The sequence below is a fragment of the Pelobates fuscus genome, chromosome 5 (genome assembly GCF_036172605.1).
Source record: "Pelobates fuscus isolate aPelFus1 chromosome 5, aPelFus1.pri, whole genome shotgun sequence".
Classification (NCBI taxonomy): domain Eukaryota; kingdom Metazoa; phylum Chordata; class Amphibia; order Anura; family Pelobatidae; genus Pelobates; species Pelobates fuscus.
The window spans coordinates 332,247,256-332,266,126 of record NC_086321.1 but is presented as its reverse complement, the minus strand read 5'-3'; the positions used below and the strand labels follow the sequence as shown (position 1 = coordinate 332,266,126).

At 41.8% G+C, this 18,871-nt stretch overlaps 1 protein-coding gene across 1 annotated transcript in view; it reads right to left on the bottom strand.

Moving 5' to 3' along the window:
• GGT7 (gamma-glutamyltransferase 7) overlaps nucleotides 1–8,418 on the bottom strand; it is a 40,148-nt gene extending 31,730 nt beyond the window's left edge. Inside the window, exon 1 of the mRNA XM_063453255.1 lies at nucleotides 8,262–8,418. Coding sequence (XP_063309325.1) covers nucleotides 8,262–8,418 — 157 coding nt within the window. The remainder of the gene's footprint in view (nucleotides 1–8,261) is intronic.
• Nucleotides 8,419–18,871: the final 10,453 nt, after the last annotated feature.

Genomic DNA, 18,871 nt, shown 5'->3' with positions numbered 1-18,871 from the left:
TGGGAGATGAAGTCCCAAACATCAGGAGTGCCTGAGAGGTTGCCTTATCACAGATTTCTGACAGTTTTTTCCACTCTCCAGTAAAAGTACTTACCTGTGTATATGTCCGTCTCACCTGTTCTATTCCGGAGATATCTCTGTCCCCAAATCTCATTCCCCAAAAGATTAAAATGTATAATAAAGTCTTGAGATTAGCAAATGTCCTCCGGAGTATCTCAGATTTCAAGTGTAAATCCCCAATGTTAACCCTTACTTAGCTCTAGTATAAACAGTGCTAAGTACTACCTGTATTTGAAGCAGACAAGTTTGCGTATCTGTATTATACACAGTCAGGATTTATTTACTAAAGTGAGACCTGTTGGGAATTCAAAATTAATTAAAACAGAATTTAACATTTTAGACCAAAGCAGCTGAACTGGGAACATGACTTGGAATTTTTTTTCCAGATTTACTTCAAGCCTTAATATAATATTTGGCAATAAAAGGTGCCAGCTTATTCCACACCGCTTTACAATATTAAGGGGGACATTTAACAATAACTGAGACAATCACAAAACATTACAGGACCAATAGGTTGATATCACTTCAGTGCGCTGTAGTGTTAATGATGCTACGTGTACCCTGGCCCCATTTCCCATTACGCAGAATATGCCCATTTTCAGCACTTACATTGTGCCTTTTTGAGCTTAAAGGTTGGTGGGGAGAGATAAGAATCAGAGATAAGAATCAGTCCACTCAGCCTTAAAGAGACACTATAGTCACCAAAACAACTTTAGTTTAATGAGGCAGTTTTGGTGTATAGATGGAGTTACTTTACTTCTTGTTCCGGGCTGGCTAATGACCCCCAGTGGTGCGGCAAGAGCTGTGTACCTATGAGTATGCAGTACATTGTGTGTGTATCTGTAATATATGCAGTACAATATGTGTACTTATGAGTGTGCAACACATTGTGTGTGTATCTGTAACATATACAGTACAATATGTGTACCTATGAGTGTGTGACACATTGTGTGTGTATCTGTAATATATACAGTACAGTTTTTGTACATGTGATATATTCAGTTCAGTTTTTGTACATGTGATATATGCAGTGCAGTATGTATCTGTAATATGTGCTGTTTTTGTACATGCGATCTATGCAGTGCAGTGTCTGTGAATGTGAGCACAGAGCGTACCTGTGTTACAGAATACTCTGAGGAGGTAATCATCTTTGTGCATTCTAAGCATTCCAGTGATCGTTATTTTGCTCTCATAAAAAAATATAATGCAGCTTGCAAGTCAGATATGAGGATATTGGCATTAACTGCATGGCAAGCTTCAGACACCACATCACAGTGACGCAGAAAGGGGAGAGATGTACAGATAGGGCGCAGACGATATTAAAACACAAACAAGCAGCAAGCACAAAGCCGTTTCACAGGGACTGTTATAGTGATCAGCGAGGCTTAAGGTAGGACATGTAAACTTTGGTATACCTTTCATTGCTCAGCTCTGCACTGCAGAACCCCAAATATCTTACCTGTTATGGCATGTGCTATATTTTATATTGGTATCTAACAGGGTTGTTCACTAAAGTGAGAATTCAATGTGAATTTCAAATTTTAGGTCCAATAGCTGAACTAGAAAAATTCTCGAAATCACCTATTCGTTCAGTTCGGCTACTCTGGCCTTAAATTTGAATTTCCCTTTAAATTCACGCTTAAGTACATAACTTATGGGATGGATGGTAGGTAGGTAAGCAATAAGGATTGCCACATTATTTAGTCACATAATGTGTGCGCTAGGTAATCAACCACACAATCTTCAGGTGTGAAAAAGGTTTACTAATGTAAAAGATAATGTGATTAAAATAAACCCTTTAACAGCAGCTACACCAAATCAGGGTTGGTCAGTACAGGTAGTACCAGTCCTTCCCTGGGCCTGGACCCTTAATAAGACACTTGAAGATTACATAGTTATTTAATACTGACCTAATAGAGTGCTTCACTGTGAGTAGCCCATTCAGCTTATTTTAGATTTATTGTGATCTGTGGGATAGTGAGTGGTGAGAATACTAGATGGGATTTGTTCTCCTGTTACGGACAGAGATAGATTTAGCTTAGTTTAAGCCATCTATCTAAAAGACACCTTTTGCATCGAGTTTTGGAGCCATTCTGGAAATTGTTTGCAGTTGTTTTGGGACTTTTTGGTGCATTTCTCAAGCGGTGGAAAAGTAGGGAGCTAAGCTTCGTCGTTTTCATGCCTTTTATTGTGTGTTCTGCATTGTGGGTTGGTTTCCATGCCAGCTCATTTTGACTTTTTTCTGACCTCCAGAACGGATTAATTGGTTTTCAATGCATTCCTATGGGAAACCGCGTTTCGGTTTACAAATATTAATAAGAAACGTCCCGGAGAACGCATTAAATTCCTAAACCGAGGTCCCACTGTATATATATATTCAAAGATATCTTTATAGGATTTGTTTGCAATATTGGCCATCCACACTTATTATAAGGTTTAAACCAATACCCTATCCAGGTAGCCATCACAAGTCCATTAACGGGCACTGATATAATTTCCTACCAGCGCTCTCTTTGGCAGTTTACAATAAAGCCTTCATAAGTCACTGGTGATTAAATGATGAAGTTTTAAAAGCACTGCTGTTAAATTGTATCCGTTTCCCTTAATACTTTCTACTAAATTTATGTTTTGAAATATTGTTCTGTTCCTTTAACTACCAGATTCTGGATACCCTTGTGGGGATTATATTATCTCAAATGTAAAAGGTATTTTTTTTGGGGGGGGGGGGGGGGGGGCAGGTGTGTGAGTACCTTAGTAAACTATCAGGTCTGATGAGAGTCAGTCAACCAGCCTTTTAGCTTCACCAAACAGTGACAAACGTAGAGGATGACATGTAAAAGGTGTTGTCCTCATTTTATAAGATGTTTTTGTGGCAATTTTCTTACTTTTGTCAATTCATTCCCTTATTTTTTTGCACCAAAATATTCCGTACTGTGATTCTTCAGTCGTTTTATATTACTGATAATTTTTTCTTGTTTTTTTTTTTTTTTTTTTTATTTCACAAATGTGTAGCTCCCAATATATAACATAGAGGTATAAAAGTGCACCTTTTACTGTATTATAAATGTGATTTTTATATGGTTCTTGAATGTACCCTGGAACGTGACACTAACTCAAAGTTATTGTGCTCTTCTTTCTGTAATTTCCTGTTTTTGAAAACGCAAAATAAAGATTGTCAAAAAAAAAAAAAAAAGTGCACTTTTTTTATGACAAACTTTTCCCGCCAATATCAAATTGGCAGATTTTCTGAGACAGGTAACCAACTTTCACAATATTATTTTTTGTTTTACATTAAAAAAAAAAATACTGTCTTTTTTTTTCCCCTGACTTGTCTTATTCTGTGAATGTAATTAATGGTAAAATCAACAGGGAGGAAAAAAAGGTTGAAAAATCAGAAATACTAATCAAAAAGTGCCCAAAACATTGGATTATTACAACAAAAAAAGTCACCAATGTTTAAATGTAGAGTAACAGTTTTACATAAGAAAATGGTGTATTCACACAAATCTGTCGCAAACATGATAAAATAAATGTGATTGTTTTTTTTACATAACCCCCATACTATCAAAGTAGAAAATATTTGAGACAGTAATAAACCATTTCAGAAGTGGCCATACAGCTAAATCTATTCAGGTACAAGGCAGGAAATAATTCAAGAAATCACAAAGACCAAAACAACAACATGAGAAAGCTGTGGAACTCTCTCTCATCAGCCAAAGAAAGGCAAACATTCTACTTATTAAATTTCAAATTTTAGAGAATGAAATCGGAATCGCAAAACTGAGGCAAAAATTGCTGCTTTGGAAAAAATCTCCAGCTTTGTAATTCATGGCTGTTATAGCCTTAGTTTTGTCATTCAGATTTACAGTGAATAAGACTATCAGGGTTATGTACTAAAGTAAGAATTTAAAGTGAATTTCAAATTTAAGGCCAGAGTAGCCAAACCCAAGCATCGTTGACGTAGAGAATTGTTATTTTTATAATTTCAGCTATCTTGACCTTAAATTTTAAATTCACTGTGAATTCCCCTTGAACTCTCACTTTAGTGAATAATCCTGTATGTGACTGTTCATCTATAGTCTTGGATAATGACAGGGAAAAAAAAATAAAAGTCCTGTATGTAAGATAAGACAACATTAGACACTGTTACATCTGGAGGAATGTAAATGTCAAAGTTATTCACCAAAATGAGGATTACCAGATATTCAAAGTGAATTTCACAACTTAGGCCACAATAGACCATTTTAAAAAGTCTCCAAATCAACTCTGCGTTCAGTTTGGCTATTTTTGCCCTTATATTTAAAATTCACCTCAAATTGCAAACTGCAATTATCACTCTAGTGAATAACCCTGATTGTCTTCCACGTCAACAGAGTTATTTACTAAATTTAGAATTGTCGGGATTGCAAAGTGAAGTTCAAATTTACAGGGACTCTCCAGTTCCTGGAAAAAATATCAGTTTTCCTGGCACTGCAGACTCCTGCAGTGCCCCTCTCCATCCCACCCCCCATCTCATGTTGCTGAAGGGGTTAAAACCCCTTCAGTGACTTACCTGAATTCAGTGCAGATGTCCCTCGGTGCTTAGTCAGGCTCCGCCCACGCTCCTCCACCGCCATCAGCCGGCGGGGGAGACCTAATGGGCATGCGCGGCAATGGCCGCGCAGGCACATTAGACCTCTCCATAGGAAACCAATATTCAATGCTTTCCTATGGGGATTCCGGCGACGCTGGAGGTCCTCATGCATAGCGTGAGGACGTCCAGCGTCGTTTAAAACACTTTTCTTATTCTAAGAACACAGAAGTCCCTCTAGTGGCTGTCTGATAGAGGAGGACTTAACTCTGCAAGGTAATTATTGCAGTTTATAAAAACTTAAATAATTACACTTGCAGGGTTAAGGGTGATGGGAGTTGGCACCCAGAACACTCCAATGGGCAGAAGTGGTCTGGGTACCTGGAGTGTCCCTTAAGGCCAGGACAGCTAACCTGGAAAAATGCTTCAAGTCAACCAATCCAGTTTTACTACTTTGGCCTTACATTTGAAGTTCTTGAATTCAAGACAATTCTCACGTTAGTAAATAATCCATTAAGAGTGTTATTCTAAGAACAGTCAGCCATGCTGTGGCAGAGTTTCCAGAACCATGTTTTTCTGGACAAGTGTGTCATGTGTGGGAATGCTTTACTGCATCACAACCTACATCACAAACAAGCAGCTCTGCGAAGAGGAATTGGGAAACTTCCACAACATTGCCATGAGAGCCAATCAATAATTACACCGTACGTACGGTTGGTGTCATTGCTGCTAAAGCTGGCATAACTGGTTTAATTAATTAGTCAACAGCGATGATGGAAGCATTAGCTGTTGTATAACTTTCTTTAACATATAATGGAATTAAAAATAGGAATTATATGTTGTTTGTTAACTTAGGTTCTGGTTTTTGGCTGAAGATGTGATACGATTAAGTGCCAAAATTAAGCAAGAATTCTGAAAATCAGATATAGGGAGAAACTCTAATACTCATTCCACAAACATAAAGAGGGTTATTCACTACAGTATGAACTGTCAGGAGCTCAAAGTAAATTTCAGATTTAAGGGCAAAGTAGCCAAACTGGCAGCATAGCTGACTTAGAGAATTTTTCACTGCAGGTGTTTTGGCCTTAAATTTGAAATTCAATATGAATTCCTGACAATTATCCCTTTAGTGAATAAGTTTGAACGCCTTATGTGTTTATGTGAATATAGCCCGCTCCCCTTTCGGTCAAGTACCATTTATTCATGCTAATCGGCAGTGGTATTATGTAGAATTCATCAACTGCAGGAGGGAAATAAAATAAAAAATCTTTATGAAATGCACATAATGACTGTGTTGAAATTACACTGAAATTCCGAAGCAGTCAAAAGATATCATAAGACAAAATAATAACTGCTTTGTCTTATGTATCTTTCTTACACCTAACAAAACTAAACAACAAACAGGGCAACCACGTCAAGTTTTGTCATTTCCCAAAGCCGTCACTAGAGACGACTGCGAGGAAATGGCATAGTCTACAGAGGCTCCTGTGGTCTCGCGGGATCCCCCATAGTCATGAGTGTTGAATTCTTGCATTAGCGCATGAGTAGAGCACTGATGTGGGTTCCTAGCAGATAAAGCATCAGGAGCTGAAGAGGTTCCACTGGATGAAGATGGTAACTGTCAGGATGGACAGCTTCAGGTAAATAAAACGTATTTTCCCAAGCACCCCTGGCAGGGACATTGCTCTGCAAGCAGAAATTTTACTATCAGGGGTCTTTTTGGAAGTGGCCATGAGGGACAGCTTCAGAAAAGTAAAACCTTCCCGTGTTCCCTTAGCTGGGCCACTGCTCTGCAAGCGGCGAAGTCACCGTCGAAAGTCTTTGCATATTTTTAAAAGGCTCCAGAAGGTGACAGAGCCCCTTGCTCAACTAAGAAAGTATTCCGAAATAACTACTTGAATTGATTACCTTGCTGATCTTAAATACTGGTGGAAAGCACTTTTCATGTCCTGCCCATATGACCATACATAAAGATTAAGGTGAATTTCTGGTTGAACTGGATATAAAAGAACAATCAAACAGAATAGATAAGAAAAGTTTGCAATATTTTGTCAATAAAATTACACTATTAATCATTGTTTAACGGAGTGACATCAGTACACTCTAGTGGTTATTGTGCTTTGAGTGTTCCTTTAAACATTACTCTGCAAATTACTTCACACTAAAGCTGGTTAGTGGGATGGCAGACTAAGATGCATAGAAAATGTACTGATACGAATCATGTATTTCAGAGATGCAATGATATATGGGATGGATGGAGAGTGGCACTGAATATACCATGGTACATGCAATACATAGATGCATTTGGAATACACTGGTACAAAGATTGGAGAGATGCTGTGGTAAGATGGAAGGATGGATGGATAGATGTACTCGTATATGGGATGGATGGAAATAATGTTCTGCTGCATACGACGGAAATACTGATCTGGTACATGGAATGGATGGACTCACGGAGGGATGCCATATGTGGAATGGAGGGACACCTATGTACATGAGTGGGTAGAGAAATTCTGTAGTACATGGGATGGAAATAATGCCCTGGCTCATGGGATGGTACATGGGACTGATGCTCTAGTACATGGAATGGATGGAAAGATGGCCTGGTACATGGGATGGACGAAGAAATTATTTGGTATATGAGATGGATCGAAGGATAACCTGTTATGAGGGATGTCCAGGTACATGGGATGTATGTAGAGATGCCTGGAATGGATAAAGAGATGCCCTGGTACATGGGATGGATGAAGAGATACCACGGGTGGATGGAGAGATGCATTGGTATGTGGTATGAAAGGAGAGATTTCTGGGATGGAAATATGTCTTGGTACATGGGATGGATGGAGAGATTTCCTGGTATATGGGATGGATGGAGGGATGTCCTGGTAGATGTGATGGATGGAGGGATGCCCTGGTACATGGGATGGATGGAGGGATGCCCTGATACATGGGATGAATAGAGGGATCTTTGGTACATGAGATGGATGGACGGATGCCCTGGTACATGGGATGGATGGAAAGATGTCCAGGTACATGGGATGGATGGAGGGATGCTTTGGCACATGGGATGGATGGAGGGATGCCCTGGTACATGGGATGGATGGAGCAATGCCCTGGTACATGGGATGGATGGAGCGATGCCCTGGTAAATAGGATGAATGGAGGGATGTCCTGACACATGGGATGGATGAAGGGATGTCCTGGTACATGGGATGGATGAAGGGATGTCCTGGTACATGGGATGGATGGAGAGATGCCTGGGATGGATGAAGAGATGCCCTGGTACATGAGATGGAGGAAGGGATGCTTTGGTACACGTTATGTATGAAAGGATGCCCAGGTACATAGAATGTATGCATAGGTGTCTGGGATGGAGAGTTGCTTTGGTACATGAGATGGATAAAGGGATGCTTTGGTACACGGTATGAAAGGATGCCCAGGTACATGGGATGGATGCAGAGATGCTGCCCTGGTTCTGCCTGTATCCTGGATGGATGCTGCCGCACTGTATTATCGCCCACTGTGAGCCCGGTATAATAATAATAGTAATAATAATATTAATAGTAATAATAATATTAATAGTAATAATAATGGTAAAGCCCAGCTCCGTGTCTCCATGTTAGGGTATTACCGGAGTCATGCTCCCCCAGGAAGGTGTCTTCCTCCCCGACGCGCGGCCCCGGCTCCCCCCCGGCCTCTTCCTCGGGCAGCCGGGGGAAGCTGGTTATACTCATGTAATCCACCGGGGAGTAGGAGCCCAGCGAGCGCCCGGGAGCCTGCTCCGCCATCTTTATCCGTCTCTGACGTCACCGGTGCGGTCACGGGAAGCGGCTCCGAATGTGATGACGTCACGAGCACACAAAAAGGGAGGGTCGGGTGTCACGTTGATATTGTCGCCGCGTGACGTCACGTGCCGGGATAAGGCATTTACCTAATGGCTTTCTCTGTCGCCATGGTTACAGCAGAGCTGTGGATGGTGGCATAAATAAATTGGAATAAACAATCTATTCTTATTTCTGCTCACATGTGCACAGCTGCTCTCACGTTGATAGAAAAAACGAGCTTTATTATTTGTATTATTAAAAGGCAGAACATATGGATACTTACATTTTTAGGGGGAGAAAGTGGGTGTCCTTAAATTTCCATCACATAAAGCGTAAAATAAAATTACTAGTCCCATACACCTGTATGGGCCAAGTGAAAATGAAATAAACAGGACATTACTGAACTGAGAGAGGTTTGTGCAATTATTAACACGTGTGGAACGAACCTTTTTTTTTTTTTTGGCTATTGTGGATTAAATATTTCATTTCGGTTCAGTGAATAAATCCTTAATACTGTATGGTAACTTGTGCAATAATAAAGATTAATGCCTTATGCCTGCTCTGCGCAGTTATGGATCCCTTTCTTCACTTGTCCTTTTGGTTTTCCAGCGCTCATACTAAAGTAAGGCAAATTAGGCCTTCAATCAGAGCACTGACCAAGAGGTCTCACTGCCACGCCACAGGTCAGCTTTTAAAAAAAAAAAACCTCCTGGAACAGCCAACATCCCAAGGGAGCATGTGGAGCTCCTCAATGAACTACAGCACTGCGAATGTACCATACACCAGACTACTAGATGATACCCCCAACCTGCAAAAAATTGGGGGGGAGGGATATTCCGCTTCAGCTATATCAAAATTCATTTTGTCCAACCTTGGACTGAACGCATAATGCGGAAGTAGGGACGTCTGCTTTAGAAGTATCTGAGAACGGTCACACCAGTTGACTCACAGCTGGCCCCACTCAGGGCAGGCGATGCAGAGAGCTTTGGTGGAGCACTCTCTGCATGGTCCTAGTACGGTCAGCCCATCATGCTGACTGAGAACATTTCTCTTGTGTCCTTGTATCTGGGACATCAGAAACTAAATTGGGATGGTGGGATAGGACACCTAATTTTTCTGTTTTCTGTAAATTGAGTTCAAAATAATAACATTTGGATCCCCAATTTGGATAAAGCCTGCACCTTTGCGATGACCGAAATGTTATTTTTTTAAAGGGATCCTCTAGGCACCATAACAACTTAATCGGAATGATGTTGTTAGGAAGCCAGGAGGTCCCTGGCTTGAGCTTTCATTTAAGGATTTAAACATTGATGAACCACTAAAGTTTTCTCTCAAGCACAATGTAGCTCAACCCGTCCTGACGCTGCTGTCAGATTCTTTAAACATGAAGCCTCAGATTGCAGACGACAAGGATGTCACAAATTGGCAAAGAGAGTGATCTAATGCTCTAAGCCAGTGGTTCCCAACCTTTTTTTCACTTGAGTACCCCTTGGCAGCCCATTTCCATAAATTGTACTCCTCATTTTAGCGAAATGTTTGTTATTAATATAGTTGCTGTTATTTCAAATTCATATGCTTTTCTCTGCCCCAGACTCCCTTGTTTTCTGCCCCAGGCTCTCCCTGCTTCTCCTCTGCTCCAGGCTCTTCCTGCTTCTCCTCTGCCCCAGGCTCTCCCTGCTTCTCATTTTGCAGATAGACACACTGACACAAATGCAGATACACAGACACACAAACTGACACGTGTAGGTACAAAGATACAAACACTGATACAGATACAAAACCACACAAAGACACAGATACAAACACTGACACAAAACAAACACTGATGCAGATGCACAGACACACAGATACAAACACTGACACACATACAGTTGCACAGACACACCGATAAACATACTGACACACAAACAGATGTACAGACACACAGATTCAAATAATGACACACTCACAGAGATACAGATACACACACTGACACACATGCAGATACATAGACAAAAAATCACACAAAGACACAGATACAAACACTGACACAAAAAACACAGATACACATGCACAGATGCATAGATACAAACACTGACACACATACAGTTGCACAGACACACACATTGACTCACATACAGATGTACAGACACACAGATCCAAGCAATGACACACTCACACAGATAAAGAGATACAGATACACACACTGACACACATGCAGATACATAGACACATATTGACACACGTACAGATGCACAGATACACTGATATACATTCTGATAAACATGCAGGTACACAGATACAAACACTGATGCACACACTGAGATACATGCAGATACAGATACAAACACTGACGCAGATACAGATACACAGATTCAAACACTGCCACACATACAGTTGTACAGACACAATGCTACCTATCCTGACACATACAAATACAAACACTGCCACACATACAGATACAGACACACATACAAATACAAACACTGCCACACATACAGATGCGAACATTAACACACATGTATATACACACACTCAGGGCCGCCACCAGAAATTTTGGGGCCCCTAACTGAGCTCAGGGTCTGGGCCCCTGGGGGCCCGCCTCCAAAACCGCCCACAGAGACCGCCTCCAAATCCCGCCCACAGGAATACACACACAGACACAAACACATTCACTGATACAAAAGGACACAGATACACACACACACACACACTGATACATACTAACAGACACACATACTGATACGCATATAGGCATACATACTGACACACAAATACTGAGACATACACACATATACAGACACACAGGCGTACATAGTGACAGACACATAATAACAGATACAGACACACATGCATAAGGACATACAGACACAGACACATTCATAATGACATACAGACAGACATTCATACTGACATACACACATTCATACTGACATGCAGACATACATACACTGACATTCATACACACATAATGACATGCATACAGATAGACATACATGCATACATACATACAGACATACATTCATACTGGCATACATACATTCATACAGACACTGACATCCATACATACACACATTCATAATGACATACATTCATACTGGCATACATGCATTCATACAGACAGACACACATTCATAATGACATGCAGACATACATACACTGACATGCATACACATAGACATACATGCATACAGACAGACATACACACATTCATAATGACATGCATACATACATACATTGACATTCATACACATAATGACATGCATACAGATAGACATACATTCACACACAGACACACAGACAGACATACACACAGAAAGACATACATACACACATACATACATACACACAAACAGACAGGCATACACACAGACATACATACACACAGATATACACACAGACATACACACAGACAGACATACACACAGACAGACAGACATACACACAGACAGACAGACATACACACAGACAGACAGACATACACACAAACAAACAGACAGACAGACATACACACAGACAGACAGACAGGCATACACACAGACAGGCATACACACAGACAGATATACACACAGACATACACACAGACATACACACAGACAGACAGACAGACATACACACAGACATACACACAGACAGACAGACAGACAGACATACACACAGACAGACATACACACAAACAAACAGACAGACAGACATACACACAGACATACATTCACACACACACACAGAGCTCATTTTCCAGCCACCCTCCTGTTTCTTACCTTGTCTTTGCAGGAGGGTGGCTGGCTGGGGCTGATGGGACTGTCAGTCGGCTGGCTCTCCCTCTTCATTGTCGCGGGCGGGCGCTCCCTCCTCCCACGCGGAGTGAGCTGGGAGGAAGTGACCACTTCCTCCCAGCAGCACTTGCGCTGCGGCGGCAATTTATTTTTTAAAGGGGCCCGGTCGCGCTATACCACGGCCACAGCGCTGACCGGGCCCCTGAAGATATGAGGCCCATCGGGTGGCCCTAAGGGCGCCGCAGTTCCGCTGCTACACGTGGGGCCCGGGCGGCCGGGCCCCCCAGGGTCGCCGGGCCCGTGACAACCATTATGGTTGTCACCCCCTGATGGCGGCCCTGCACACACTGACTCACATACAGAAACACAGATACACACTGCCACACATACAAATACACACACTGACACACATACAGATGCAAACTGACACACATACAGATTTACAGACACACACGTCCATACTTGCAAATACACAGACACAGATGCAAACACTGACACACATACAGTTGCACAGACACAGATGCAAACACTGACACACATACAGCTGCACAGACACAGATGCAAACACTGACACAATACAGTTGCACAGACACACAGATACACTGACACACATATAGATTTTCAGACACACATACAGAAACACAGATACACACTGACGCACATACAGATACACACATACACACTGAGGCACATACAGATACATACTGACGCACATACAGATACACACACTCTGACAAACATACAGATACACACTCAATTACACCCATACAGATACACACACTGGCACACACCGATGTACAGATACAAAAAACAAACATAGAAGTCACAATTCTAGCCACACTCCAGTTTCTTACCTTGTAGGTGCTGGAGGGTGGCTTCCATGGCTGAGGCTGATGTGTGTAAGAGTCTTGTTGCACATCCCACAAATCAACACGGTAAAGGAGGAGACTATATTTAAAAGAAGAAAAACTACCAAAACAAGAGGACATAGTCTTACATTAGAGGGACAAAGGTTTAAAAATAATATCAGGAAGTATTACTTTACTGAGAGGGTAGTGGATGCATGGAATAGCCTTCCAGCTGAAGTGGTAGAGGTTAACACAGTAAAGGAGTTTAAGCATGCGTGTGATAGGCATAAGGCTATCCTAACTATAAGATAAGGCCAGGGACTAATGAAAGTATTTAGAAAACTGGGCAGACTAGATGGGCCGAATGGTTCTTATCTGCCGTCACATTCTATGTTTCTATCCCCCTCCTTCCTGCGGCTCCCCCTCCATCGCGGCAGATTCGCTTTGAGCTGGGAGGTAGTGCACGACTCACTTCCTCCCAGCACTCCGTCAAGTTAGAAGGAGACCAGTCGTGCTACTGGATTGTGCCCCTGGGGGTACGTGTACCACAGGTTGGGAACACCTGCTCTAAGCCAATCAGTAACTCCCTATTCACAAAAAGGCTTGAGAAATATATGTATTTTATGTGCGTAATTTATATGAATGGAGAGCTACTGATTGGCTTAGAGTGTCGGCTGGTGCTCTCAGCCAATCAGCGATGTTCCTGTCTGCGGCAGTCCAAGGCTTCCTGATTTAGAGAACCTGAGAGCAGCAGACAGAACAGAGCCAAACAGCACTGGAGAGAAGACTTTGAGGTTAAACCATTCTTGAACGGTTTAACTTTTAAAGGTAAGCTGACGCCAAGGACTTCCTGGCACCATAACAACTACATTCAGATTAAGTTGTTATGGTGCTCATAGTGTAAATTATGCAGTAATTTGTTGAAGCAATTATTTTTACATTTAATTTTACTTGTTTGACCGTTGCCAATTTAGGCAATTTATTTTCCATGAGTTTGCCCCTCCACAATTTGTGTGTATATAATATTTGTTTAATAATAAACCAGGATGCACACCTAAACTACTGAAAAGTACATAATAGTAACTTTATTTACGACACAATACAACAATCAAATATATGAAAGACAAAGAAAAAGCGATTAGGCTAGAATCTATACATACAATATCCACATTTACATCAATAGCCTACCAGTGCAGGACACAAGTTAAAAAAAAAACAAAAAAACATTTCAGGGTTTTTTTTCCGAAGTTTGCGCCCTTTATATATTATATAATTGTACAGATTGTATTCTTCAATGCAAAATATTTTAGTATATAATATTTGTTTACACATAATAATAATAACAACACACCACAAACATTCTAATCTCAATCTGAACATTACTAATTATCTTGTGTTAATTACACAGAGATTTCTGCCATTACTGTGGCGTAATCACTGGAGAGTGACGCAAGTGGCAAATTCCACTGGAATGTGACGTCCACACAGGACCATATAAATATATGACAAACACATACCAAGTCACGGAAAGAAAGTGAGTTCAAACCAGATCATAAAGAGTGAGGTGGTACCAACTAGCAGGGTTATTTAATAAAGTGAGAATTGTGGGTAATTTAAAGTGAATTTCAAATTTAAGGCCAAAGTAGCCAAACTGCAAATGTTCTCAAGTCAGCTATGCACCCAGTTCAGCTACTATAACCTTAAATTTGAAATTTACTTAAAATTTCTGACAATTCTCAGTGTACTAGGAATGTAGTGCACAGTCACGTTAATTTCCCCTTGCAAATTCCTATAAATTCACAGTTTAGTCTTCAGGCAGTGCTACAGAAGATTAAGGATACATTCCTTATGGATAAACTCACAGCAAAGGTCAGGGGCACAACTGCTAAATTTGATAAGGTTTGGGCACCTTGGATAGACAGTGGCATGAGTGATTAGGGCACACGGGACCTAGGCGTGGGCCTCCATACCCCTCCCTCTATGATTGTGTGCAGGACAGATGTATGCATGGTTTACTTCCCTTTAGAGGGAATATTGAGGCTCCCACTAGGCGGCCTCCGGGATACGCCAAGCTTTTTGGGGGAAGTGAGATTTTGGGCTAAGTACGGCACGGTAAAGTTGAGGTTATTGGCGCTGCTTCACGAGCTGCTGTCGGGGGACACGTGACTAACATCCCCTCCCTTTTACCTACCCTCCCCTTCCCCCCCTTTTTGTTTTCCCCTCCTGGCCATTCCTTCTATTTTCTTTCCTGTCCCCGCTTTTCTATGTCTTTCCTGTCTTTCCTTCCTTTTCCCTTTCTTTTTCTATTCGTCTGAATGGCTTCATATTCTTTTCCTCCTCAATCTTGGCTTGGACCTTGTCCTGTCTGGAAAGGGACACTACTACATGGAGCTTTTCTTAGATATGTGCGATCGCACCACTAGGCGTCCCAATAGGCGAGGCTGGACAAGGTTTTTTCTAAAGCCCGAAGGATATGTGACTACATATGTATAATTTTCAATGACATGTATATCATATGCTATAGCCATTCCAGTTCTTTTTGAGTTTTATGTATACGAAAATGGAGGGACACTACGCACTCATATGCATGCCTCGCTACCAACTTGCCAACGACATCAACGAAGCTGCAAGAGACTTATTATATGCTTTATATAATGTGCCTTATGTTCCTCTTGGCTCCTGCATATATTCAGGTGGCGTTATATGTCTCGATATTTCTTGTACATGTGGTGTTCAACTGTGTTATAAATAAAGAATAAAAAAAAAAAAATTCACAGTTTAGTAAATAATTCTGACGGTGTTTGCCAAAGATTTATTATATACCTACCGTCCGTAATATTATTACACAGATAAAGCATGGAGATTGCATATACTGTAATATTTAGACTATATGTAGAGATAGGTTAAGTATATGTGCAGTGCTGATTTGCTTGGACCCACCTTATCGAATCTCCAGCAGACTTGATTGTAGTCAAAAGGGTTTATTCATTAAACATTAAATTGTAGTGAAATTAAAAACAAATTGCGAAATGTAACTGCAACACCAGTCAGTATTAACCTGTCACGCCAAGTTCACTTTAAGTTACAACAGCTCCTAAGTTTATCAAATGTTAAATTGTATATTTATTTGCTTTTAAAGCTGTTATTGTTGTATATACCTGGTGTCCATCGCTCTATGGGTGCCATTCTCGGACATCCGTTGGTTGTTACATACATCCTGGTTCTTACTTTATCCTGCATCTCGCTAAAATAATTAGTCCTAGACATGTGCAATTCGCTTCGGTCCGAATTTAAATTCAGGCAATTCAGAAATTCGGATGCTTCCGAATGTCCGAATTGCCGAAGTACCGAATTTCCGATGTGACGAATTTCAGAAGTGCCGAACCAAACCAATTTTTTTGCCCATGCACATCTCTAATTGGTCCTGCCGTGCAAGTCTCCCTAATGACATTAACACGCTGCGTTTGGGAGAAGTCCTATGCCCTCCCTTGTAACTCAACCCTCAGCAATCCTCAGATCTCTAAGCAAAGAATTGTTAGGCGGAGTGAGACCATAAGGTGGCCTTAGGCAGCCACCTAGTGCCCAAGAGTTAGACAGGGGCCCTGGAAATCATGTATTTACTTGGTCCCATTCACCATTCCTATTTGAAGAACAAAGGGGGCAGCAAACATGTCATCTGCCTAGAGCCCCGTTGGACCTTAATCCTTCTATGGAAGAGGGGGCAACTTTTTAAAGTGCGTTACTATAAAATCTATCATTTTCTATCATTTTTGCTTGTGCAATGTAAGAAATGTATGCTCTTTAATATAATCCTAAATTGTGTGTACCATGAAAGATCCAATTTCATAGTATTAAGCATTAGATATATCTGTGTGCTCATTTGTGTATTCAGCAAAGCATTTGGCAATATTCTGGAATTCAATAGCGCTACTATGTATACATAGTAAGATTTTTATAAATCCACCTTATGATACATAGAGTATAGAGATTGTACATTCATATATTTAATAATTTACAGAAATAAGTAAATCGTCAATTTTATTGTCATCCCTACTTGCTTAACGAATGTCATTAGATCTATATTTTCATCTAATAAACAGAAGTAGTGCCATTTCTATGAGACCAAGTAGGTTTAAATATTTGTCTTGGTTTGTCATTTTGCTCTTGGGGCTCCTAACTTTTGTTTTGGTCCAAAATCTATATTTAGCTATGTTTAAAATATCAGGTTATTGGCATTTTTCATTGAAAACATCATTACATAGGAGGATTTCAAGATGAATTTGAAGATCCTCCCAAATGTTGACAGAGTTGTACATTTTGCACTAATTGTATGGTACTATAAATATACAAATACAGAGTACACTTAAATTCAGCACAAAACACAGAGTACAAAGGTGTGACCTAAGAATAAAAAAACAGAATTCTAAAGGGAAAGTCAAGTACAATTTTTTAAAAAAATGGACTTTGGTGACAACATTTAATTTTGCCCTACGTTCATTATTACCAACGTATCATATGGCTTGAGAGAAATTCTTTAATTTTATTGGCTACTTTTAATGGTATTCACATCATGACTTGCACAGCAGTCTTCCATGCCATCGGTAGGAATGAGGGGTCCAGTTGGGTACAAAGGGAGCTCTGACAGTAATTAAAATAGAATTAAAAGTAACAGCAATCGGGGGGCGGGGCCGGACCGCCGAGCGGAGCGGTCGCAGGGAAGATCAGCTCCCGCACACAATGACCCTATAAGCCCACTACTACTACAGATTAAACTCATCCAACGTACCCATCACTGCGACCCTCGATGGATGGGGGCCACCGGACCGGGGAGAGGCTTGCCTGATGGGTTTTAGTCCCCCGGAGGGGAGTTCTCTGCCGCAACGGGCGGGAGCTCTCTGGGCGGTGGGTGGAGTGGACGGCCGCCGCTCCACTATGCTGCCACCCGGAGCCCGATAGCCACGCTGCACTGGAACGGACCTGGCCCTGATCCCCCCCCCCATGGACCGGGGGGGTAATCCCGGTCCGCACCCCGTGGCCGCACTCAGAGTCCTCGCAGAGACGGCCGGCATCTAAGATGGCGGAGGCCGCGTGTGACAACATTGCCTCATGGCGCCTGACACAGACTGCTGATCCCCGCAGAACAGACATGCCAGGCACCTCACAGTGAGTAGGCAGAGCGGGGCCCCTAAGAGACACCTACCCCCAGTGGCAGATGGGAGAAGGAGGGGGGAGAGGCACAGCGAAAAGCAGCACCATAGCTACTACCACCTGCGCCATGCGCAGAGCTACTTTCCCTCTGCCAGAACCGAGGGCCGGAACCCTAAACACAACGCCCCCCCCCCCATCAATCAACCCACCAAACAGCATCCCATATCCAGCAGCAGCCCAAGACCACCAACAAGCCACGACTATGGACACGCAGCAGGATGGGGAAAGGCTCATGGAGGGAGAACAACAAGCTACAGATCAAGGGGACTATGGGCGAATATGCCTCACGTGAGCAACCTAATGTCACCTCATGCACCCACATTTAAGGACTTCCACATGCCAAGCCGAGGCCGATATACCGGCAACAACCATCCTGAACATGCTCAGAGACGCTAACTGCTGATTATCCACTACAGTCTCTATGCCTCCCGTACCATGTGGGGACCACAGAGTGCTTGAGGACTGATATTGCATGTCACTGATGACCTCTTCCTTACCCTCATGACAGCAGACATGTCTCCTCATATGTACACAGCCTGGGGGAACACTCTCACATTAAACGCCTACACAAGGCCGTATCCATGCATACAACACAGCACTATACTC